The sequence below is a fragment of the Sceloporus occidentalis genome, unplaced genomic scaffold (genome assembly GCF_023333645.1).
Source record: "Sceloporus occidentalis isolate IW3139 unplaced genomic scaffold, rSceOcc1.0.p SCAF_62, whole genome shotgun sequence".
Taxonomy (NCBI): Eukaryota; Metazoa; Chordata; class Lepidosauria; order Squamata; family Phrynosomatidae; genus Sceloporus; species Sceloporus occidentalis.
This window is the reverse complement of record NW_028317042.1, coordinates 3,551,675-3,578,971: the sequence shown is the minus strand read 5'-3', so window position 1 is coordinate 3,578,971 and position 27,297 is coordinate 3,551,675. Positions and strand designations below refer to the sequence as shown.

Here is a 27,297-nt window from a genome sequence, read left to right as displayed (position 1 = left end):
AGACCATTCCATTGGTTGCTATGTGGACTGAATGTTTCTGCTGACTGGCAAAGTCTATTGGTCGCTATGGTGATAAGATTATTCAACCCTTCCACAACAATGTTTGTACACAACACCAGTGGCATATACTTGGCTAGACCGACCTAGCGTAGGGCTTCATGTTCAGGGGGTCAAAAGCCCCTTGTCCACCAAACTAGAGGACTGCATTGGGAGGTGGGTCCCGCCAAAAAACTTGCGGGCGGTCATGCTGGGGTTGTGGGCGGGAGTGGGCGGTCAGGCACTGTACCTGCGGGTCCCGGGTAATCCCGCGCAGTCCCGCAAGGCTGCCTTCTCACTGCTCCCTTACAGTGTCTCCTCTCTTGCTCCGCCCAGGAACAAAACGGAGTCACGTGATGTGACGTCACTTCCTGTGACTCTGCCTTGTTCCTGGGCGGAGCAAGAGAAGAGACGCTGTGAGGGAGCAACTCGAGGGCAGCCTTGCGGGACTGCGCGGGAAATCTGCAGTTCAGGTAAGGAGGTGGGCATGATTGGCCACAACTGTGGCGGGAGCGGGCGGGATTGGCCACAAATGTGGCGGGAGCGGAACACCCACATTGCGGGAGCGGGCAGGATTGGGCAAAAAATCAGCAGGAGCGGGATTAAAAAAGCAGTCCCGCGCAGGGTTCTACACCAAACCACCTATCACACTGTATAGGCCAGTAACAAAGGAGATCTCTGACTGCCCCAACTGACCGACTTACGCTATGGTGCCAAACACACGCTACACATCCATAATAAGCCACAGAAAGATATACGCTGCTGAATAACTCTCTATAACTTCTAGTAATGGAATCATCTAAACAGGACTGACTGGTTTCACATAACTGTCACTGCAAGAAATCCCAGCGGCAAACATTTAGAAGTTAGTTCGTGAGATGAATAGATTCCTGGCGTTAGGCTGGGTACTTGACTAAATTTGCACCTGTGTTTACGGAAGGAATAAAATACAGAAAATACAATCCCAGAGTTAAATAAACGCACGTGTATTTCAGTGAGTCCCCCTCCTTCTGCCAATGGTAGCTTAAGCCGTAACAGACTCACCTCTGGATTGTGTTTCTGTAAATTGCATATCACCTCTGCTTCCCGTAGAGCCTCTGGGTATTGCTTTAAAGCCAAATACATTTGGGAACGGAGTATTCTCAAGGGGACATCCTCAGGAGCTACAAGAAAATAAGATATGTACATTTTAGAGAGGATATTAAGTGCTTTGCCATTTTCACTCAACCTGTTATTCCAGACCGGTAAAGAGCTGCCTGATCATAAAAAGCCATCTCAGCAACACAGCTGCCGGTCCGAATGTTCTCAATGCCAATGTAGAGTTCTTCTGTGTATGTCCAGGCATTAAGGGTCTTTTTTGTGGCCCCTAGTGTGGGGGGGGGTCAGACCTACTTGCGGGTATTTTCTTACATTACATTGGGACCTACTTTCATTGGAGGGCACCATATTTTCTGGAGTGACAGCTGGCATTCTCCTGGTCCAGGCAGGGCCGTAACAAGGGTGAGGCGAGTGAGGCACTCGCCTCGGGCGCACCTGTGAGGGGGTGCACAGCCGCCCGATCAGAAGCTGTAGCCTCCAGGTCTGGTTGGGGAGATCACGGATCTCCCTAAGCAGCTCAACAGGGCCCCATTGCTGGCAGGAATGCGATTCACCACAGAGCCCCTGAAAAAAACAGAACCCCCCTGGGCCGGTCTTCAGGGGACTGCTGAGGAAGCTGCAGGGTTGTGCTCTCCCCAACCAGCCCTGCTCATCAGGTGCCCCCGTGGGCAGTGCGCACCCAGGCACCATCAGCACTGGTCTGGGGTGGAGGTGCCCGATGAGCAGGGCTGGTTGGGGATATCACAATCCCCCTCAATCTGGCCCAACATTAGTGAGCGCGAGGTCTGTCAATTCAGACATCGCCTTCCGTTCTCCCTAACCGCTATGCGACGGCAAATGATGCAGAGCTACGGGATATGATGTCAAGCAGAGGCCTGGAGTGACAGACCTCGAGCTCCCACCACAGCTGTAAGGGCAGTGTGTGTATAGGCAGTGTGTGTGTGTATGGGCAGTGTGTGTGTATGGGCAGTGTGTGTGTGTGTGTGTGTGTATGGGCAGTGTGTGTGTATATGGGCAGTGTGTGTGCGAAGTGTGTGTGTGTATGGGCAGCGTGTGTGTGTGTATGGGCAGCGTGTGTGTATGGGCAGCATGTGTATGTATGGGCAGTGTAGGTATTTGTGTGTTTGTAAGCTGGTGTGTGTGTAAAGGCAGGGGAGTGTGAGGGCAGTGTATGTGTATACATGTGTTAATAGGCAGGTGTGTGTTTGTAAGCTGGTGTGTGTGTGTATGTAAGGGCAGTGTAGGTATTTGTATTTTTGTATGCTGGTGTGTGTGTATGTGTGTGCAAAGGCAGTTGTGTTTCTGTGCTTATGAACAGGTGTGTGTAAAGGCAGTGTATGTGTATATATGTGAGTGTTTGTAAGCTGGTATGTGTATGGACAGTGTGTGTGTGTAAGGGCAGTGCAGGTATTTGTACGTTTGTAAGCTGGTGTGTGTGTATATGTGTGTAAGGGCAGTGTATGTGTATATGCGTATTAATGGGCAGGTGTGTGCAAGGGCAGTCACGTGTAAGGGCAGTGTATGCGTATATGTGTGTTTACGGGCAGTTGTGTGTAAGAGCAGTGTATGTGTATCTGTGTTTATGGGCAGTTGTGTATAAGGGCAGTGTATGCGTAGATTCGTGATAATGGACAGGTGTGTGTGTAAAGGCAACGTGTACGTGTATATGTGTGTTTATGGACAGGTGCGTGTAAGGGAAGTGTAAATAAAACAACCTCTGTAGAAAAAATATAGCTGGGGGGCACAATTTTCCATTCTTGCCTCGGGTGCAAAAGGAGCTAGCTCCGGCTCTGGGTCCAGGTGCCACAGGAGCGCACCATCTGTCACCCAGAAAATGATGTCAGTATGTGGAAGTAGGTCTGATCGCCCATACTACATGTAGCACTATATGCGTTTAATAGACAGAACCCAGTGACTCCCTCTTAGATGTTCGGGAAAGTGTTACCAGACTGATTTGAAGTATTCAATAGCTACCAACAGCACTCAGGTTAAAGATCACGCAAATTACTTAACGTTAAATGCTGCTTATTACTCAAGCCGTGTCATAAGCAGACACACAGCGTTCACAGGTGCTCCCCGATCCACCCAGAACTGGTTTATGTACCTCCTACTCCACAGGTAGCTATGATGTCAACATGTCAAACATACGTAAATCTAAATACGTCAGCTTCCACAGAGCTGGGTGAGAGAGAAGGAACTTTCCCTCTCCCACCCAAACGTACAATTTTGCACCAAAAAATACATGAGCTCCATAATTCTTGTAAAAGGCTAGCTGGGAACTCTTAGGGTTTGACCCGGAGTCCACGGTTTGTTGCCCAAATATCAGCGTCTCCGGACGAAGGAGCAAAATCTCCAGATCACCCGATCTGGAACTGACTCTGTCCTATTCTACACTGCTGTGATCATACATAAGACCCCTACTTGGTGCTTTTGATACCAGTATGTTATGGTTGATATCTCTGCTTGAATGCAGGTGACTCAGTCTTTAAAAAAAATGGCAAGTCATGGATTCAATTCAGACGGATATTGCAGCAATTTGGCGAATCACTCCAAAGAATCTTCTTGACGTGCTAATAAAGTGTTAATACCTAAAGAGTCTCAGTCAGCTGACTAAGGAAGCTCTCCAAGGTATGCCTAACAGGCACTGATGTCACGTCTGATGGTTCACAAGGCCTGGTGGAGGCTCCTTACATCAACTGACCTGAGGCTATCAGAGATGAGTCCAGTCTTGGACATGCGCCTCCGTCTTTCCCCCTCTCCATCTAAGAAGGTTCTGCACTTTAATGCATTGCTGGGCTCTGGGCAGACATTTCAATACCTGAAAGACCCTCTAAGCCTAATCTAATGGTAGGAGGGCACAGATCAACCACCAGTACAAATATTTTATATAACAAAAAAGGTTTTTAGGTTCCATTCTCAGGATGGCGTCCTACGTAGACACGTAATAGTGTGACGGCGGCAGGCGCCTAACATGCTGCCACCAGCGTAATGCCCTTAATGCTCATTGGATACATCATTTGGGCAACATATACAGGGTTCTCCACTTATACGCTACAGAGTATGATGGCGGTCTATACAACAATAAATAATAATACAATAGGCCATTAAAATACAGAAACGCATTGATTATGATCACAGTCCACAATTTTACAAAAACTCAATATGCACTGGCTATGGAAGAGTTAATCCCGGTATATAATAGCAATGATCATATATAATGTGATATAGGAACACTTTTAGTGTTAGATCTACTCTTATATCATCATGATCACCCACAATCCCCCCCCCCGCACCTCCTACAGAAACTCACCCATCACAACTCCTCTGGAGGCCACTTTTGCTGCCTCTTCGTGGTCCTGGAGTGAGAGCAGATCGCGCAGGTCGCTTCTCACCCTGTTCAGTCTGGTTTCGCTCTGCAGGCACTGCTCCAGCAGGTTGCATAAAAGGGTGTTACATTTCAGCTCAGGGGCACCCCTGGGCTTCAGCTTCTGCTTGCAAACGTGGCACCTGTCCACTGCTGGCCCCCGCAAGCACCTTTTGCAGAAAGAGTGGCCGCATCTTACAGTTACAGGGTCCCAGAGGGCCTGCTGGCAGGAGGGGCAGTTAAAGACATCCATGGGTCACAGGAGGGTAACTCTCCACGCAAGAACAATAAAGCCGAGAGCATAAAACAGCACAGGGCGGGTGATCAGAGGCTCATATTATACAAAGTCTATAACCTCCTCCACACAGCAGCTGACGAGGGGAGTCCTTGCCCCAGCATCAGTGACAGCGAGCAGCTGATCAGAGTCCTATAGGTGGGGAGAAGAGATGTCACGGAGCTCCTCTTGTGACGGGGTTAGATCGTTATGGATGGTCGGGCAGACCCCGCTTGGCACGGAGCGGATCCGGACTCTGGCGGAGACAAAGTGGGAGGAAGAAGAAGCACAAAGAGCCCCTGACATAACATGTGCGGCAACATTACATAAAGTGTGTGCTCACGTGACCGGCAGGGCGGCCTCCCATTGGCTGTCTCTGGGCTGCCCTCCCTTGTTGTGAAACAGCCCATGTTTTTGGTTTCATAAGGGCTGCGATGAGGAAGGGGGCAGGCGCAGGCTGTTTACATGTGTGTAGGGAAGCCACACATGTGCAGGTGTTACAGGAACATGTATGTATGCAATGCACGCTAAAAATAAATAAATGAAAATAAATAAATATATATATATATATATATATACATACATATAAATGCCAGATTATTCTTAACGGATTTTTCGGTTTTTGAAAATCAACGCTTTTCAGCCCATCTATTCTGTACATTATTCCAGTAGCGTACCTAGCGGGGGGCGGTCCGCACCGGGTGCCGCTCATCAGGGGGGTGCCAACTTGCCGGCACCCGGCACCAGTGGCGTATATAGGGTATGGCAGCCATGGGCGCCATCTCAAGGGGGGCGCCGGTGAGCGGCTTTTAAATGCCGCTCATCGGCATTTTTTTTTATTTTTTTTTTGATGCGGAGGAGAGAGAGGGGCGCCTAGCAACCGCTCGGCGCCCCTCATTCTCCTCCACGAGCCCTCTACCCCCGTCCCGGTGCCAACATTTCATGCAGAGCGCCGCAATATGCCGGCATATTGTGGCGCTCTGCATGAAATACCGGCACCAGCGAGCGGCTTTTAAACACTGATGCGGAGGAGAGAGAGGGGCGCCTAGCAACCGCTCGGCGCCCCTCGTTCTCCCCCGCATCAAAAAAAAAGAAGACAGCGTTTAAAAGCCGCTCGCTGGTGCCCGCTGCTTCACTGCTGGGCGCCGAAATATGACTTCATATTACGGCGCTCAGCAGTGAAGCAGCGGGCACCAGCGAGCGGTGCAGGAAGACAGAAGCATCGTCCTCCCGTCGCTGGACTTCAAGGTGAGAGAGAAGGAGGGGGAGAGAGGGGATAAAAAGTGATAAGGGAGGGAGGGAGTTAAAAAGTGATGAGGGAGGGGGTTAAAAAGTGATGAGGGAGGGAGGGGGTTAAAAAGTGATGAGGGAGGGAGGGGGTTAAAAAGTGATAAGGGAGAGGGGGTAGATATAAGTAAAGAGTGTGCATTAATGTGTGGATGAATTGTCTGAATGAGGGAGAGCATGAGTTAATGTGTGGATGAGTTCTCTGAATTAAAGTGTGAATTAGTGAGTGACTGTAAAAGTGTTTGTGTATCATAGATGTATAATTGTGGAAGGGCAAAGATGGCTCTAGCAGGAGGTTTGAGCCTTGGGGACCGAGATGGCACAGGCAGGGTGTATATGGGACAAAGATGGCACTGGCCGGACTGTTTGGGGACAAAGTTGACTTGTGCTGGGCTATTTGGCGACAAAGATGGCAAATCTTATGTGTGTAATCTGGGCGCTGGTCAGGTTCTATGTGGGCAGTGTGGACGCCAGGGCTGGCTTTGGGGTGTGCAACCTGTGATCTATGCCTGTAATTTAGGGGGTTTTAAATATACCTTTAATGCTGTGTTTTTATGTGAATTCCAATTGATCTTTACCTGCAAAGCTGGGTTTTTGTGTTATTCTGTAGATCCATATGTGCTATGTTTCCATACATTATTTATGTGTACCTGCAAATACAGGGTTAATATGTCTTATTCAGTTGATCTATACCTGCGATGCTACGTTTCATATATTATTATTGAATACCTGCAAATACAGGACTTGTATGTCTGATTCTGTTTATTTGATATATACCTTCAGTGCTGAGATCGTGTTGATCTATACCCGCTATCGGCAGCAGGGACTAATATATATATATATATATATATATATATATATATATATATATATATGTGTGTATATATATATATATATAGGCAGCAGGGGCTAGTAAATGGGTTTTAGATATTTGGACAGGGGCGCAATTTCAGTGCTTGCCATAGGTGCTATTTTCAGTAGATACGCCTCTGCCCGGCACCCCTCCAGAGACGGACACTTAAGTTGTCATAGTGTCCCCTTTTAGATTCATGGGGGTTGATTAGCAGAATCACCCCATATGTATCTGCTATTTCCCTGCCCAGCAGCTATTTTCAGTGCAAGAGGTGTGCTCGGCCAAATGCATCTTCCTATCCAGCTCCAGGACCGGCGTGGCTTTCATAAACTCCCCCATGCGCAGAAAGAGCTCCTATTGATTTCAATGGGATTCATTTCTTGCAACTGATTGGCTGCTTGAAGGAAAAAGTCTGTGAGTTCTCTCAAGTAAAACATTATATATAAATATTTTATTTGCTAAAAGCAGACAGGTTCCGCCAGTTGGTAATTTGTTTTATTGACATCGAGACGTTATTAGGGTCCGCTTGCCCTGGATTAGGATGAACCATGAGCTTTTAGCACCTCTGCTGAATGATTGATCATCCTTGACCACCAGAGACCCCCACCTTCCACCTCTTATGTAGGGGTGGTAAAGGAACAGTACCAAATTCTAAGACGTTTTGATGAGCTTTATTTTGTTGCGCTCTAAATCCACAAGAGGGAATAGTGGATACAGTTCACACAATTTACATTTTTATTGAGTGTATAAAAGGATTTAGTTTGATAGATATCAGAAATATGTAAGCTAGAAAGAAAAATACAGTATTTAGGGACTGCACCCTAATAGACAATAGAAATAATGTGATTGTTAAAAAATATCTAAGTAACTGTTTGTTTTTGTAATTATAAGATCAATAAAATGTTCAAAATGCTATACTTTGCGACTGGAAAGTGATGTCAAAGGGAGATCACGTTGTGAAGTCACAGTAGTCACCCCTAGTAACTGCTGCAACATTCTATTTGTGCTCAGTCACATCTGAGTCTCTGGCAGATCTTCACACCTACACCCTTGGAGCTGATCCTCGTCTTCCCAGCACAGAAATCCTTGGATATGTGTGAGAGCTTGGAGGTTTACTACATAAAATCTGACTTTTAGATTTGGGGGTTGTAGTTAGAGAGGTTTTCGTTGTATAGTACTACTACTCCTGTGCCATTTGCTGAAGCCTCGTGTCTCAACAAAGGGTATGAAGATCCCTTCTGTTCTTGATAATTTTGGACTTCTGAAGAGCTTCTGATGGATTAGCCGAGCGACTCATGTAACATTTGTTATAGAATGGGAATTGTATCTATTCCATTGTTGCTGACCTTGAAAATTGGGGGTTCTAGCTAAGGAGGGTCCACATGATTAGAACCATATCTCGTGTACCATTTGCTGGAGACTGGTGACTCTGCAAAGGGTTTCAAGATCATTTTAATTTCTGCTGCCCACGAGCTTTCGGTGTTCTAGCTAAGGAGGTCCTAATTTATTAGAGCAGCAATTAGTGTACCATTTCTTGGAGACTAATGCAGCTACAAAATGGATCAAAAACCTTCTCCATCCTAATAGACAATAGAAATAATGTGATTGTTAAAAAAATATCTAAATAACTATTTGTTTTTGTAATTATCAGATTAATAAAATGTTCAAAATGCTATACTTTGCGACTGGAGCAAGAATGTCAAAGAGAGATCACGTTGTGATGTCACAGTAGTCACCACTAGTAACTGCTGCAACATTCTTCTATTTGTGATCAGTCACATCTGAGTCTCTGACAGATCTTCACACCTACACCCTTGGAGCTGATCCTCGTCTTCACAGCACAGAAATCCTTGGATATGGGTGAGAGCTTGGAGGTTTACTACTTAAAATCTGACTTTTAGATTTGGGGGTTGTAGTTAGAGAGGTTTTCGTTGTATAGTACTACTACTCCTGTGCCATTTGCTCGAGCCTCGTGTCTCAACAAAGGGTATGAAGATCCCTTCTGTTCTTGATAATTTTGGACTTCTGAAGAGCTTCTGATGGATTAGCCAAGCGACTCGTGTAACATTTGTTATAGACTGGGAATTATATCTAGATCTATTCCATTGTTGCTGACCTTGAAATTTGGGGGTTCTAGTTAAGGAGGGTCCTCGTGGTTAGAACCACATCTCGTGTACTATTTGCTGGAGACTGGTGATTCTGCAAAGGGTTTCAAGATCATTTTCATTTCTGCTGACCACGAGCTTTGAGTGTTCTAGCTAAGGAGGTCCTCATTGATTAGAGCAGCAATTAGTGTACCATTTCTTGGAGGCTAATGCAACTACAAAATTGATCAAAAACCTTCTCCATCCTAATAGAAATAATGTGATTGTTAAAAAAATATCTAAATAACTATTTGTTTTTGTAATTATCAGATTAATAATATGTTCAAAATGCTATACTTTGCGCCTGGACCAAGAATGTCAAAGAGAGATCACGTTGTGATGTCACAGTAGTCACCACTAGTAACTGCTGCAACATTCTATTTGTGATCAGTCACATCTGAGTCTCTGACAGATCTTCACACCTACACCCTTGGAGCTGATCCTCGTCATCCCAGCACAGAAATCCTTGGATATGGGTGAGAGCTTGGGGGTTTACTACTTAAAATCTGACTTTTAGATTTGGGGGTTGTAGTTAGAGAGGTTTTCGTTGTATAGTACTACTACTCCTGTGCCATTTGCTGAAGCCTCCTGTCTCAACAAAGGGTATGAAGATCCCTTCTGTTCTTGATAATTTTGGACTTCTGAAGAGCTTCTGATGGATTAGCCAAGCGACTCATGTAACATTTGTTATAGACTGGGAATTATATCTAGATCTATTCCATTGTTGCTGACCTTGAAAATTGGGGGTTCTAGCTAAGGAGGGTCCACATGATTAGAACCACATCTCGTGTACCATTTGCTGGAGACTGGTGACTCTGCAAAGGGTTTCAAGATCATTTTCATTTCTGCTGACCACGAGCTTTGGGTGTTCTAGCTAAGGAGGTCCTCATTGATTAGAGCAGCAATTAGTGTACCATTTCTTGGAGGCTAATGCAACTACAAAATTGATCAAAAACCTTCTCCACCCTAATAGACAAATGAAATAATGTGATTGTTAAAAAAATATCTAAATAACTATTTGTTTTTGTAATTATCAGATTAATCATATGTTCAAAATGCTATACTTTACGACTGGACCAAGAATGTCAAAGAGAGATCACGTTGTGATGTCACAGAAGTCACCACTAGGAACTGCTGCAACATTCTATTTGTGATCAGTCACATCTGAGTCTCTGACAGATCTTCACACCTACACCCTTGGAGCTGATCCTCGTCTTCCCAGCACAGAAATCCTTGGATATGGGTGAGAGTTTGGGGGTTTACTACTTAAAATCTGACTTTTAGATTTGGGGGTTTTAGTTGTATAGTACTAATACTATAGTACTATAGTACTAATGTGCCATATGCTGGGTATAAACATCCATTCAGTTCTTTATAATTTTGGGTTTCTAAAGAGCTTCTGATGGATTAGCCCAGCGACTCATGTAACATGCCACTCCATTGTTGCTATGCTTGAAGTTTGGGGGTCTAGTTAAGGAGGTTCTAATTAATTAGAGCATTAACTTGTGTACTGTTTGTTACAGATTGGTGCCTCCACAAAGGGTATCATAAATTATTCCATTGCTTCCAACATTGAGATTTGATACCTGTAGCAAATTAGGTTCTAATTGATAAATTAGAACTTGTATGTAGTTTATTAGCGACAAATGCCTCATCAAAAGGCGTCATGATTGATTCCATTGCTGCTAACCTTGCGATTTGAAGGTCTTACTTCAGGAGGATAAATCTGATATGAGTAGCAACTCTTGATTGGTTTTTTGTTTTTTTTTTAAGATTGTTGCCTCTCTAAGACCTTGAGATTTATTGGTGTAGCTAAGTAGGGTCTAATTAATTAGAGCATTAGCTAACGTACCTTATGTTTAAGTATGGTGCCTCTGACAAGGGTATCAACATTGTTTGCTAACCTTGAGATTCAGGAGTCTAGCTAACAATGTTCTAATTAATGAGAGGATTGACTCATGTACCATTTTTTGAAGACTGGTGCCTCTGCCAAAGGTATTAATACTGTATCTATTGTTACTGATCTGCAAATTTGGGGATTTTAGCTCAGGAGGTTCAGACTGAGTAGTAAATCAACTCTTGTGTCATGTATTAGAGACTTGTGCCTTACCAAAAGGTATCATGATCTACTCTATTGTCTCTGACCTTGAGAGATAGGAAGTCTAGCTAAATATGTTCTAAATGAGTAGATCAGCAAATTAGGTACCATTTATCCGATCCATTGTTGCCATCCTTTATATTTTGGGGTCAAGCTAAGGAGGGTGTAGTTGATTAGATCATTAAGTCATGTACCAGTTGTAAACCTTGGCAGAGGCAAAAGTCTTTATCAACATTGTTTCTATTATTACTGATCTTCAAATTTGGGGATTCTAGCTCAGGAGGTTTAGTCTGAGTAAAGCTGCAAATCGTGTGCCATTTATTAGAGACGAGTGCCTCTGCAAAGGGTATCCCGATCAAGTCAATTGCTGCTGGCCTTGAGATTTAGGCATTCTAGCTAAATAGGTTTTTAATTATTATAGCAGCAACATCTGAACCAGTTTTTGGAAACTGATGCCTCCATGAAGGGTATCATCAGCCATTCCATTGCTGCTGAAATTTAGATTTCAGGGTCCTAGTTTAGGACATTGTATCTGATAGAAGCAGCAACCTTTGTAACACTTTTGTGGATACTTTTTCCTCTCAAAGGGTATCAAAATCCACTCCATTGTTGCTATCCTTGAGGTTCAGACAACTAGCTAGTGGGGTTTAATTAATTAGAGCATTAACTTGTGTTCCATTGCTGCTGACATTTAGATTTCAGGGTCCTAGTTTAGGACATTGTATCTGAGAGGAGCAGCAACCTTTGTAACATTTTTGTGGATACTTTTTCCTCTCAAAGGGTATCAAAATCCACTCCATTGTTGCTATCCTTGAGATGTAGACAACTAGCTAGTGGGTTTTAATTAGAGCATTAACTTGTGTACCCTATGATAAAGACTGATGCCTCCACAAAGGGTATCATGAGTCATTCCATTGCTTCTGACATTAAGAAGCAATCTCAAGATGTGCGTCTCATAGGAGCAGCAACTAATGTACCATTTTTGAGAATACTGTTGCCTTTCAAAGGGCATCAAGTTTGATTCAGTTGTTGCTGACGTTAAGATTAAGGGTTTCTAGCTAAAGAGCTGGTAAATGACTAGAACACTTACTTGTGTACCATTTTTTGGAGCATGACATGAGTCCTTCCATTTATGCTTACCTTTTAATTTGAGAGTCCAAGCTCAGAATATTGTACCTGATAGGAGCAGCAACTGGCATACTATTTTTGGTGGAGAAGGTTGCCTCTCAGAGGGTATCAATATCTACTCCATCGTTGCTATCCTTGAGTTTTGGGGGTCTAGTTAAGGAGGTTCTAATTAATGAGAGCATGAACTTGTGTACTGTTTGTTAGAGATTGGTGCCTCCACAAAGGGTATCGTAAGTTATTCCATTGCTTCCAACATTGAGATTTGATAGCTGTAGCAAATTAGGTTCTAATTGATAAATTAGAACTTGTATGTAGTTTATTAGAGACAAATGCCTCATCAGAAGGTGTAATGATTGATTCCATTGCTGCTAAGATTGCGATTTGAAGGTCTTACTTCAGGAGGATAAATCTGATATGAGTAGCAACTCTTGATTGTTTTTTTTTTTTTTTTCTAAGACTATTGCCTCTCTAAGACCTTGAGATTTATTGGTGTAGCTAAGTAGGGTCTAATTAATTAGCGCATTAACTAACGTACCATATGTTTCAGTATGGTGCCTCTGACAAGGGTATCAACATTGTTTGCTAACCTTGAGATTCAGGAGTCTAGCTAACAATGTTCTAATTAATGAGAGGATTGACTCATGTACCATTTTTTGAAGACTGGTGCCTCTGCCAAAGGTATTAATATTGTATCTATTGTTACTGATCTGCAAATTTGGGGATTTTAGCTCAGGAGGTTCAGACTGAGTAGTAAATCAACTCTTGTGTCATTTATTAGAGACTTGTGCCTTACCAAAAGGTATCATGATCTACTCTATTGTCTCTGACCTTGAGAGATAGGAAGTCTAGCTAAATATGTTCTAAATCAGTAGATCAGCGAATTAGGTACCATTTATCCAATCCATTGTTGCCATCCTTTATATTTTGGGGTCAAGCTAAGGAGGGTGTAGTTGATTAGATCATTAAGTCATGTACCAGTTGTTAACCTTGGCAGAGGTAAAGGCCTTTATCAACATTGTTTCTATTATTACTGATCTTCAAATTTGGGGATTCTAGCTCAGGAGGTTTAGTCTGAGTAAAGCAGCAAATTGTGTGCCATTTATTAGAGACGAGTGCCTCTGCAAAGGGTATCCCGATCAACTCAATTGCTGCTGGCCTTGAGATTTAGGCATTCTAGCTAAATAGGTTTTGAATTATTATAGCAGCAACATCTGAACCAGTTTTTGGAAACTGATGCCTCCATGAAGGGTATCATCAGCCATTCCATTGCTGCTGACATTTAGATTTCAGGGTCCTAGTTTAGGACATTGTATCTGAGAGGAGCAGCAACCTTTGTAACATTTTTGTGGATACTTTTTCCTCTCAAAGGGTATCAAAATCCACTCCATTGTTACTATCCTTGAGATGTAGACAACTAGCTAGTGGGTTTTAATTAGAGCATTAACTTGTGCACCCTATGTTAAAGACTGATGCCTCCACAAAGGGTATCATGAGTCATTCCATTGCTTCTGACATTAAGAAGCAATCTCAAGATTTGTGTCTCATAGGAGCAGCAACCAATGTACCATTTTTGAGAATACTTTTGCCTTCCAAAGGGCATCAAGTTTCATTCAGTTGTTGCTGACGTTAAGATTAAGGGTTTCTAGCTAAAGAGCTGGTAAATGACTAGAACACTTACTTGTGTACCATTTTTTGGAGCATGACATGAGTCCTTCCATTTATGCTTACCTTTTAATTTGAGAGTCCAAGCTCAGAATGTTGTGCCTGATAGGAGCAGCAACTGGCATACTATTTTTGGTGGAGAAGGTTGCCTCTCAGAGGGTATCAATATCTTCTCCATCGTTGCTATCCTTGAGTTTTGGGGGTCTAGTTAAGGAGGTTCTAATTAATTAGAGCATTAACTTGTTTACTGTTTGTTAGAGATTGGTGCCTCCACAAAGGGTATCATAAGTTATTCCATTGCTTCCAACATTGAGATTTGATAGCTGTAGCAAATTAGGTTCTAATTGATAAATTAGAACTTGTATGTAGTTTATTAGAGAGAAATGCCTCATCAAAAGGTGTCATGATTGATTCCATTGCTGCTAACCTTGCAATTTGAAGGTCTTACTTCAGGAGGATAAATCTGATATGAGTAGCAACTCTTGATTGTTTTTTGTAAGACTATTGCCTCTCTAAGACCTTGAGATTTATTGGTGAAGCTAAGTAGGGTCTAATTAATTAGAGCAGGGGTTCTCAAACTGCGGCCCTCCAGCTGCTGCAGGACTACATCTCCCATACTCCTCAGCCAGCCCCTTAGCTGAAGGAGCATTATGGGAGATGTAGTCCTGCAGCAGCTGGAGGGCCGCAATTTGAGAACCCCTGAATTAGAGCATTAACTAACGTACCATATGTTTAAGTATAGTGCCTCTGACAAGGGTATCAACATTGTCTGCTAACCTTGAGATTCAGGAGTCTAGCTAACAATGTTCTAATTAATTTGAGGATTGACTCGTGTACCATTTTTTTGAAGACTGGTGCCTCTGCCAAAGGTATTAATATTGTATCTATTGTTACTGATCTGCAAATTTGGGGTTTTAGCTCAGGAGGTTCAGACTGAGTAGTAAATCAACTCTTGTGTCATTTATTAGAGACTTGTGCCTTACCAAAAGGTATCATGATCTACTCTATTGTCTCTGACCTTGAGAGATAGGAAGTCTAGCTAAATATGTTCTAAATCAGTAGATCAGCAAATTAGGTACCATTTATCCAATCCATTGTTGCTATCCTTTATATTTTGGGGTCTAGCTAAGGGGGGTATAGTTGATTAGATCATTAAGTCATGTACCGGTTGTTAACCTTGGCAGAGGCAAAAGTCTTTATCAACATTGTTTCTATTATTACTGATCTTCAAATTTGGGGATTCTAGCTCAGGAGGTTTAGTCTGAGTAACGCAGCAAATTGTGTGCCATTTATTAGAAACGAGTGCCTCTGCAAAGGGTATCCCGATCAAGTCAATTGCTGCTGGCCTTGAGATTTAGGCACTCTAGCTAAATAGGTTTTGAATTATTATAGCAGCAACATCTGAACCAGTTTTTGGAAACTGATGCCTCCATGAAGGGTATCATCAGCCATTCCATTGCTGCTGACATTTAGATTTCAGGGTCCTAGTTTAGGACATTGTATCTAATAGGAGCAGCAACCTTTGTAACATTTTTGTGGATACTTTTTCCTCTCAAAGGGTATCAAACTCCACTCCATTGTTGCTATCCTTGAGATGTAGACAACTAGCTAGTGGGTTTTAATTAGAGCATTAACTTGTGTACCCTATGTTAAAGACTGATGCCTCCACAAAGGGTATCATGAGTCACTCCATTGCTTCTGACATTAAGAAGCAATCTCAAGATGTGTATCTCATAGGAGCAGCAACCAATGTACCATTTTTGAGAATATTGTTGCCTTTCAAAGGGCATCAAGTTTCATTCAGTTGTTGCTGACGTTAAGATTAAGGGTTTCTAGCTAAAGAGCTGGTAAATGACTAGAACACTTACTTGTGTACCATTTTTTGGAGCATGACATGAGTCCTTCCATTTATCCTTACCTTTTAATTTGAGAGTCCAAGCTCAGAATGTTGTACCTGATAGGAGCAGCAACTGGCATACTATTTTTGGTGGAGAAGGTTGCCTCTCAGAGGGTATCAATATCTTCTCCATCGTTGCTATCCTTGAGTTTTGGGGGTCTAGTTAAGGAGGTTCTAATTAATTAGAGCATTAACTTGTGTACTGTTTGTTAGAGAATGGTGCCTCCACAAAGTGTATCATAAGTTATTCCATTGCTTCCAACATTGAGATTTGATAGCTGTAGCAAATTAGGTTCTAATTGATAAATTAGAACTTGTATGTAGTTTATTAGAGAAAAATACCTCATCAAAAGGTTTCATGATTGATTCCATTGCTGCTAAGCTTGCGATTTGAAGGTCTTACTTCAGGAGGATAAATCTGATATGAGTAGCAACTCTTGATGTTTTTTTTTTTTTGTAAGACTTTTGCCTCTCTAAGACCTTGAGATTTATTGGTGTAGCTAAGTAGGGTCTAATTAGAGCATTAACTAACGTACCATATGGTTAAGTATGGTGCCTCTGACAAGGGTATCAACATTGTTTGCTAACCCTGAGATTCAGGAGTCTAGCTAAGAAGGTTCTATTTAATTAGAAGATTCACTCATGTACCATTTTTAAAAGACCAGTGCCTCTGCCAAACATCCTTTCTATTTATGCTTACCTTGCAATTTGAGGGTTCTAGCTCAAGAAGGTTGTAGCTGATTAGATTAACATGTACCATTTGTGCCTCTGCAAAAGATCCATTCCATGGTTGCTGACCTTGTGAGTTGGTGGTTATGTCACAAGGTTGTAAATGATTATACCAGCAACATGTGTAGACAAATCTTTGCAAAGGGTCTCAACATTTCTTCCATTATTGTTTCTTTTGGTGGGGGTGCAGATGGTAAGGAAGGGAACATAAACTTGGCAAATAATTCCATTCTGTTAAAACATAAATCGTAAGCTCCTGCGGGAACAGGCCCCTTTATTTCTCTTGGAGCTGTATGTTAATTGCTGTATTGTACTTGTCGTTATCTGTAAAATTTTCAGCGCTGCCGAATCTAAAGTATAATAATAATAATAATTTGAAAGAAACACACTGTTAAAGGTAATTTTAATTGAAGAACAATTAAGGGCATTTTACCTACTTAAGCCCAGAGGGAAGGGCAGTCCTTTTTGCCATGGTTCCCCAGAGGTTTCCTCCATAATGGGGGTTTTTCCTCTCCTGTGTGCTGAAGGATGACTCTTTGTGAGTCCAGATGTAGCCCTTATTTTGGCCATATTTCTGACTGTCATGTTGTCTCTTAACTTCCTAATGTTCTTATCCGGAAACTGCTAAATGTTTCTTATTCTGTTTAATTTTTCTAAATAAATGAGAAGTTTCTAAATCTATATTGTCTAATGTTGGTTTTATTCGTCTCATTTACTCAATTTGTTTACATTAAAAAGGGAGGTTATTTTGTGTAGTGACATTTTGGAATCAGGTGATTTTGATCATTAAGGGATTTAATTTATAGGATACAAAAATAATCAAGATAGTGTTTGAGAAAAACACAAATAAAACAGTTTTTTAGAAGACAAAGAGTAGAAGAGGCATGAGCAAAGTTTATAAAAGGACATTGCCCTGCTGTATGCTTACCTGAGAAAGACAGCAGTCCTCTGGCTGTTGTAGAACTACAAAGCTCATAATCTCAGATGACAATATGCATGCTTCTCTTCCTTAAAGATACTGACTGAACTCAAGGAAATCATAGTCCCATGACAGCTGGAGAGCCACTATTTTTCTATCTATTTGCCATGTGCCACTTCTCACATTGTTTATTTCAGTTAACAATGAGTTATCAATCAGTTATTAAACAATAAAAACATCAATCATGTTCTATGTTATCGCACAAAAAGTGTGCCCAAAAACCTATATTGATGGTATAGAACCCACTGCAGGAGACTGTCTCGTAACCAAGGTAGTCTGTAGGAACCAATTAGCAACCACCTATGTCATACAATCACTGTGATTGGCCGATAAATGTATACTGCATGGCACACTGTTTGTCTCTCTGCCTCCATATTCTGTCTTTTCTGAACACTATTTAGTGATACATTGAGTTCCACTGAGAATAAAGGGAACCTGATTACTGATAATTCTGTACAATGTTTTTTCATTGCACCCAGACTGATTTTATTCTAAGCACCATTGCTGCCACTCACAAGATGGCACTGCCAACTGAACAGCTAATGACTTCACAAGGGTCTGTCCAGGTACTGAATTCAACCATGCAGTCAATGGAGCCCAGCTCACTAATCACAAGTGATCCGTAAAATCATAATAATAATAATAAAATAGTTAAAAAAATGTGTAACATGTAAAAATAATTTGCCACGGATGTCAGCATCAGGAGAACCATCCAGTTTCACAAATCTTTTTTTTTTTTTAAAGTCCAAATATACATGCACATATGAGCAAGTCCTAAAATTAGCACTATATCTTCACAAACATTATCACATAGAAAGAGTTAAAAAAATGGTGTTGTAAATGCCCATGGAGTGTGTAGTTTAAAAAAATTTATGATTTGATGGGGTAGATTGACTTGGCCAGGTTGAAAGATCTCCTAAAAATAGGACATGGCACATGTCAGGAATGCGCACTACTCCAAGAAGGCACGTGACTTATTTTTGCGGTAAGAGGGTCAAAATCACTATCTGTCTTCACTAGACTGGAAAATAATAATTAAATGCCCCGCTTACACACCTCCCACTCTGATATAAAGATAGGTAATGCTGCCACCAAACCTGGTTAAAACGCTCAATTTACTTTTTAATCTACTGTCCCCAAATAATTTATGGAAGATATCCAAACATGCAGATTAGCCAAGCATCTAAGCAGACTACGGATTATTAACTAACTCTCTTCAAGGCAAATGTGGTTCTTATACCAGACAAAGGCAGGAACTTAATAAATGAATGATTTATTATGAAATAAAAAATATTCACAGTACATACAAACAATTATATTAACAATTTAGTCACACCAAGCAGATAAAAATAAAAGGGAGAACAGTTAATAGAAATCCTACTTACAGAAGTACTTTATTCTATTCCCGGAGGAGCTTTTGGCAAGAATAATGGCGATTTATTGCAAAATTAGATCTTGGCCACCAAAATAAGGACACCTTAATATCGAAAAAACACAATACTTTATACCTGTTGACTGCAGGTCAGATGTCAGGGCTGCAGTCCGCAGAAGAATAGGAGGGGCTACGAGATTGGGCCACTTATTCGACACCTAGCAAAGAGTTTTTCTATCCAGTTACAGCATATAAAGGTTATACTTTTTCAGATCCAGACTTGTCAGAAATCCCTCTTTCCATAATGACCTTCCTTGGTCAGTCTGTGATCTAACACTGCAGACTTCAGTTTATCTATTAAATGATTGGAGATAACCCAACCTTGTCTGATGTCATTCTGCTAGGAAAAATGTGGGCACCTCAAATATACATATGAGGACCCCAGATCCCTGGATCTAGATTTAATCTTTTAAATATAACCTTTAGTAGAAAAGGGGCTGAGTTTGTAACGCCTTTGTTTGTTGGAGGGTTCTTTGCAGGGTCAAAACGGTCCCTTTCTGGCTAGGAGAGGTGTCACATTTGCCAACTTGGAATGGTTTAGGCAAAAGGACTCCCATAATAACACAAAGATACTAATCAACTGGAGTAAACCTCATTGGGTTCACACCACATCTTATTTAAACTCTTTTAACTCTCGCCACTCCACCCTCGTACCTTTTCTGCCTGAAAGGGTAACTGCTCCATGTATCTACTACACACATATTGGCTAAACACTAGATTCACAATAAACCAAGTCTACTGGGCCTGGCAGCCCAGACTGATGTTGAAATTCAAAAAAAAAATGCAAACCTTGTCAAGATGGCCTTTTACCTCCCAGACAACCCAACAAACTGCTATGCATGGGGGTATCACTGTACTCAGTGTTGCTGAACACAAATTGGGCTGTTTTTTGACAGTAACATATACCAGGAGCTGAAAATTCATACATAAATGTGTGGGGGAAAAACCACAAAAACTACTCCAAATTTTGAGAAAGGCTGGTGATAAAATGTGTGCATGGAAAGAAGGAAAATATCAGTATTTGAAATACCCTGGGGTGTTTAGTTTTCAAAAATATATAATATATGATATGTAATGTTTGTGGTATAATGTGTATATAATGTGTGTGGATGCACAAAATGACAAAGAAGGAAATTATAAACAGTAACACAGCAAAAATGTTAAAACAGCCTTTGCCCAAAAGTGTACAGTCTGCACTACAAAAGAAGGCTGATATTCAAACAACATAAAAGTTCCAAGAGGGCAAGCTGTACAAGCTTTGTTAAAGAGACAGGCATTCCTTTTCTTTTTGGATTTATGCGGTGTGGGGGGTGACTTGCACTTAAATTACCCAGGCTATGCCGGCTCTGTGGGGATAAGTGGTAAAAATTGCCTGGAACCTCATCTCAACCCGTCTTAATAATGGGTATCATATGTACATTGACAACTACCACTGAAGTGTCCCTTTATTCGGAAATATTTATTTGGAACCGTGGCCTGTGGGACTGAACAAAAACAACTGCCACCAAAGGTAAGCCACAGAGAAGTTGTAGGGTCTGCTGCTAAATAAAATGACATGTGGAAGAACAGTAGCTTTTACTGCCCCTCTTGCCCATCGCTCTATCGGAAGTTCCTTTCAAAACTACAACCCACAGTGCTATTTATTTGGTGATCACAAGGACCAACAATGACTCCCTAACAAGCCCGGGTTATCCAGTTGCAATTTGTTAGCTGCAATAAATTACCTGTACCTGAGCTTTAATGTCAACAAAGTCCCTGGAATAAACATCTGCTGCCGATCTAAGAGATAGAATTACCCCAAAAACTTTCCCTGAAAAGTCCTCGGATATGCAATAAAGTCTGTATATCCCTCCTGGAACAAAATTTGGCATTTTTCAAAAAAATTAATTTGTTTCTTTGTGTAGTGATTTTTTTTTTTTACACTAGATGGCGCTGGAAGACCAATAAATTATTCAGCCAGGGAATTGTTTAACTATTTAATTGTTGCGGTATCTTTACGTCAGGTTTGTTATGTTTCCTTCTGCGTGATGATTATACCTAAAAAATATGCAGATTTTAAATATAAAAGGTTTCCTCGACCTGAGAGCAATTTGGCAACCCCAAAAAATATTCTATACACAAAGGTGGGGAACTGCTTCACTGAAGGGTAATAGAAACAATGGGTGGGGGTAGCAAATCCCACCCGCAACATATGTGGTCAATCACGCCCATCCCCTTACCTGTACTGCAGATTTTCCGCACAGTCCCGCAAGGCTGCATTCGTGTTGCTCCCTTACAGCGTCTCTTCTCTTGTTCCACCCAGGAGCTGAGCAGAGTCATGTGACATGACGTAAAATCACTTGACTCCGCTGGCTTCCTTTGGCGGAACAATAGAAGAGATGTTTTGAGGGAGCAACGCGAAGGCAGCCTTGCGGGACTGCGCGGGATTACTGGGACCCACAGGTACAGTGCCTGACCGCCCGAAAGACCACCCGAGTTTTTTGGTGGGTAGCACAGGACCCGCATCCCAATGCAGTCCTCTACTTTAGTTTGCTGTTTGTAGCTATTCACCAACAGAAGGTTTGTCAGGAGAGTTGTGGTTTCAGCTCCTTGATTTCACGAACTTCCCTCTGATACATTGTGAAATGCCTTTATTTATGTATATGTTTCTATAATACCCCCCCCCTCTGTTTCTATATTGAGCCCCCATGTTATTTCCTGATAGATCCCTCAGTCTTTTTTTGATAGATCATTTGTACCAGCCTATGGTGCTGCTCCATATTCAGCCCTAGGCTGTAGACGATTGTATTGAGTGTATATACAGGTACTCAGTATATTTCATAAGATATTGGAATACTTCAACAAGTTACTTTAAGGTTTTATTCTGAAAACTCATGACCTTTAAGTAAAGGTCAGTATATACATTGCAGACCATTTACAAACACACATGCAGAAGCGCATTAATAAGTATAATGGAGGTTTGTTAAATGCACGTTCCAGCTCCATTGTATCACTTTTGTTCTTCTAATGCTTGTCTTTTTTCTTCTTTCCTCCCTGTAAGATACATCAGAAATTGATATTAAAATAAGTGACATAAATCTCACAGGTCTCTTCCTCAGACGTGATCTGAGGACAATTCCATCTGACCTCTTTAGACCTTTCTATTTCACCCTAATAAAATGTATCAATTGACTAAAGGCTCCATTTTCACTTGGAATAATACAGCTATATATTTTGACTTTACTTCTATGTTGACCCAAATATCAATTACGATCGGACTCCATTCTCTCTTGGGCTAATACAGCTGTATCCATTTTTTGTTATTAAATCCAGAAAGGGAGCCTGCACTACGTAACAATATAATTATTATTATATCAATATTACTACTAATAATAATAATAATATTTTTATCTGTCACTATGATGTGATGTTTAAAAGTCTACTATCGTCTTTGTCATCTGCAGCAGAAGGAGGTTATTAACAGGGGCTGGGCTGCTCTGATTTGGACATATTGGGGGCCATGACCACATACACTTGTGGCATTTCATTCCAATACACAATCCTTTCAGTGTTATGGATACGACTGGATCGGGTGCGTTGAACATATAGTTTGCCATCTTTATTAAAGGCAATTATATCACAGGGCTATTGAATTGGCTTGCCCCCCCCAGGCCAGACGGTGGCAGCCCAAATGTGTCGGTTACAAAAAATGAAATAGCCAGTATTATCCTCCCCATGAGTCAGAGAAGATACCTTCCTACCATGCCGCTATTTGGCTGCAGTAGTAGGAAAGCTTGTTCCGTATAGGTTTGTTAATGTGTTGCCCATTTAGCGCATGCTACACCAACCAACGCCAGTTACCATCTTACATCAGAATCGCTGTCTGAGCTGGAACTGGACGTATCTCCTTCCTGGGAATGAAGAAAAGATGCAGAAATCAGATTACTGCCCTGTTCTGTAGTTTACCCCAGTGCTCTATAACGGAATACCTGAACCTGTGCTATGTGTAACCCCCCAGGGGTACTGTTGTAGAGTAGTACCCTTTCAGTAAAGTAGAATGTAGGCACATGTCCACTTAGTCTGCCACCATATGGCCACTGGAGATGCGTAGGAGGCAACACAAATGCTTCATAGTCATAACAGCAGAAAACGCTTCCTTTTGGACACATTTTGGTTAAATGTAGGAAATTAGGAAAGCTGTCATTTGTGGCACTAGGTGGCTAAACTAATCCATGTTCTGTCTTAAAAGTATTTCCCGGCTGCTATCCTACGCTATCCCGCCTCAGTCAGCAACAATCAGATTAAACAATGGAGTAGATATTACAAATCAGGGAGGAATAAACCTGGGAGCAGGAAGTACATATTTTAATATGTAAACACCATTTCACAGGTTTATTTAGCAAATTAACCCGTAAGGATATAGGATATTAGGAAGTTAATATGTTCACCTTCTTGTCTTTCTTTTTCTTCTTGTCTTTCTTGTCTTTCTTGTCCTCTCCCTTCATCTCCTGGTGTTTATCCTTGTCTTTGTCTTTATCGTCGTCTTTTCCAAACCCTAGAACATTCCAGGAACATTCATTAAGCAAAGCAATTCATTCTAAAATTATAGTATGCATGTTGAGGTCAAACTTAGCAACGTTCACTCAATAAGATATAACCCAGGCCCCAACTGGCCATATGGCATACTAGGCAGATCCCTGGTGGGCTGGTTGCTGACAGTGTCACACTATCACTCGATCTGCCGCTGTAGCGTGTGGCCAGTGGCTGGATTTGCTCGGCGGCAAGCTACATGAGCATAAAAATGTAGTCTCCGGCAGCATACGTCATCAGATTGCCATTGGCCTTAAAGTGCCAGGGCAGCCCTGATTTAAACCTCATCAAAATAGTACGAGCCAACTCAAACCCCTTTGTTTCAAACTACATTTTTGGCAATTATTAACGGTACAAATCTCCTTTTTTTCCAAGCTTTTCAGAAAAAAATTTGAAAAAAAATATTTGCTGGCATGTAACATTTTTATTTATTGATTTTTATAGCGCCAACATATTCTGCAGCGCTGTACAATGGGCATACATGGGAATTTGAGGGCTCCAGCTACCCAGAGTCTACCCTTGCGGGAGGTAGCCAGGACTGCCACTCGGAAAGGTCCCGCTGACGTTGGGGCGTCAGGGCGATGTCATTGGGCGTTCCCACATTGTGGGATACACCCCCATTTAAAGGGTAAATGGGTGGGGAGTAGGGCCTGTCAAGACCCAGCTGCCACGAACCGGAGGATTAGGTGTTGACCTGGAGAACCGGAGACTTCGGAGGGAAGGCAATGACAATGGGTAAACAGGAAGTGAATCACATAACAGTCTGGACTTCACAGAGTCAATAGGCAAGGAGGGCCCTGCTCAAAGCACCTTATAGAGGTTCTTATAAAAGGGTTGATGTGTCAGGAGGGAAGGTATGGATTAAATCTTTTTTCAACCATATTTGAACTTACAGATGGTGAGGAGGGCCCTGCTCATTAAAGCTTAGAATCTAGAAAAACATTACCAGATTTACTCACATTTCATTACACCCGACATTTTTCCAGTTTAGCAAAAACCTGCAAGAGAAAACGTAGGCCTGTTATGGTTCCATTCAAGTAAAAGAAGTTTTCTCGTGGCCACATCTTCTAAACCATGAGTTTGCCGGAGACCTGAATATTTTCCACCCAATGGCCTCACTATGAGGAGCCAACTCCAATGAGCTTCGTCTGCAAGAAGAGTGGAGGTGGCCCTGTGCAATGCATAGTTCAATTAGTGAGGTGTCTTTCAAGAAATCCCCCTCCCACCAATAACTATGTGTTATTACGGGACCGGCGCTAACTTTCTTGCAGGAGAAGATGATTGGTGTTGGCCCATTGTGGTGAGGTCATTGTGTCAAAATGTCCTTGAAGCAATTTGAAATGATGGAAACTTGTGGTTAACTCAACAAACCCCTTGAGGGGGGGGGGCAGAGACATTACTACTTAAAAATATTTAACTATATGTAATGTTTAATGTGACCTGTCTCTGAGACCTGTAACTGCTTAATAAATATTATTGACAATCACCCATTGTGGAATGCGTTGGCTTTAACCATTGCAATGGTATTTGGAGTCATTCATGGCCTTCGAGAAAAAAACAGCGTGCTAAATTCGCAGCCACGTAAGCCAAGAATAACCTATGCCATGGTGAGAAAGAAACAATTTCTTGGTTCCTGAGATGAATACGATAAGAAATTACGTGTGAAGCAAATAATCATTTCATTCATGATCCGTAATTCCTAAATTCCATTGTTTGTGGAAGCTGCCATCTTGCGATCACACCCTTTTTTGAATTGCTACTTCTTCCCAAGATATTTATTTAATCGCAGGAAGAGTAGGGCTATTGTGTTACGGCCCCCTACTTGCACTCATAGTAGGATTCCAAGGCAAGCGTCACTGTGAGTTTGTGTAATTCTTCAAACATGGATTGACCCTTCTAAGGTGGTAGATACATGGAAAAGCCTCCCATGTTAGAGGCTAATACAGCGAGGGGATTTAAACATACATGGGATTGGCATAATGCTATCCTGAATCTAAAATGAGACCAAGGACTGATTGCAGAGTTTAACTGGCTGTTTGTTATTTCAAATTCTTGGTTTTCTTAAAGGGGGAGTCTCATGGCAAAAATATTTTTAACTTGCGCATAAAATCAAGTATGCAACTCCCTTTATCTGCAAACTGCCATTGTTGTCAGTCATGTGATATTTTGGGCCACTTTCCCTGCTCAAACACCACACTGAGCTGATGCTTTATGGCAATGCTAATGAAGTCCGTTCCTCCATAAACTTTCATTAGTCGGAACGATTAACACTGAAGCATTGGATTGGTTACTACAAGGCAGTATAATAAGGAGTTGGGGTGTTTGTTCATAGATCGGGCTAAAATAACACAGCTAGAACACATACAAATGGTTAATATATGGCTGCCCGAAAACATTAAATAATGCAAAACTAGAACTAATTAAAAAGAAAAAGATGGTGGGTGTTACCCTTTCATCTTATTTTCCATTAAGACATACTTGCTGGGGGTTGGTAACCGACTATAAAAAATAAAAAATATACAATATAAAAAAAAATTGCAAAAGTACAATACGAGTCAGACAGAGGGGGAGGATTTTGGCACCATATAGAAGAAAAAAATCCAGAAAACCAACCATAATACATCATCAGAAAAAGATCATTTTGTTACCTAAATGCAGTGAGGTAGTGACTTCAACTTCACTTTGTTCACCAGAGATCTCCTGCTCTCTCCTTGTTAGCACATCCACGGCTGTAGCTCTCAATGAACAACCAGCAACAGTGATTATAAGGAAGAGACAGCCAACACCCACTGAAAGCGAGAATACCGGTATGTCGGGTTCAACGAGAGACTCGGTTTTCCACACTTTTGCATCATATGCCAGCATTCCTTTAAATATAGGGAGTAGCCCTCATCAACTCAGCTTTCAGCGTTGTCTCTGGCACCCAGTGACCATGTATAGTTAATAGAGGTGATGTTTTGTCGGCTTGGATCTGGGTATAGACGTGAAATGTTTATACCCGGTAATCTTTACACAACACTAATAACTAATAACAGCGGAGATCTCAAGTTATTTGTTACAGATACATTTTCTTTGGGTATCAATAGTTACATTCTCATTTTCAAGTCATGTCAAGTTAGATTTTTCCCCAGCTCACAAATTGAAGAAGACATTCGAGAAGAAACAGGACTACCCAAGCCTGGACTATGCCATAAGCTTGGTAGGTATTTCCCTTTAATGAATGTGGGTAAGTTATATTTAGATGCGTTTTATTTAGTGCACTGAACAGCGGTGCGTGGAAGAAACTTTATGAGAACGTTGAAGTCCATGGAACGCAACAGGAATAACATTCTCAACAGCCTTTTATTATTTCGACCATCAAGATCTAGGGATACCGTAGAACAATCAAGGAAAATGTACTACCGAACCAGATCTCGACCCCCTGCGGACATCCGGTCAAGGGATTAAGTAAAAATAAAACTGAACCTATATCACTTTGGAGACCCCGTCATACTGACCAAGGTGACATGGATCATGTGGCCATCTTCAGCCACCTCATGTCATGGATCCGGATCTGAATACGTCTGGTTATTCCTCCAGTAAATCTCTGTTAAGAAAATAAACCCTTAAGGGAATTTCCCCACCTGAAGGTAGAGTCATAATCTGGGAGGAACCAGACTCCATGTCCCTATGAAGGCCTAGGGGCGAGAATTCTAATATACTCCAATGTGCCTTGGTTTAAATGACCTTCGACAGATTGGTTGTGTA

The 27,297-nt window shown here is 41.7% G+C and overlaps 1 protein-coding gene across 1 annotated transcript in view; it reads right to left on the bottom strand.

The window, feature by feature from the left end:
• Window positions 1-24,528, bottom strand: part of LOC149287316 (LON peptidase N-terminal domain and RING finger protein 1-like) — a 37,908-nt gene extending 13,380 nt beyond the window's left edge. The window contains exons 1-5 of the mRNA XM_089493023.1: window positions 24,510-24,528; window positions 23,409-23,515; window positions 22,830-22,871; window positions 22,065-22,131; window positions 1,081-1,199 (exon numbers count right to left, since the gene is read on the bottom strand). Of these exons, the coding sequence (XP_089349149.1) occupies window positions 1,081-1,199; window positions 22,065-22,131; window positions 22,830-22,871; window positions 23,409-23,515; window positions 24,510-24,528 (354 nt within the window). The remainder of the gene's footprint in view (window positions 1-1,080; window positions 1,200-22,064; window positions 22,132-22,829; window positions 22,872-23,408; window positions 23,516-24,509) is intronic.
• Window positions 24,529-27,297: the final 2,769 nt, after the last annotated feature.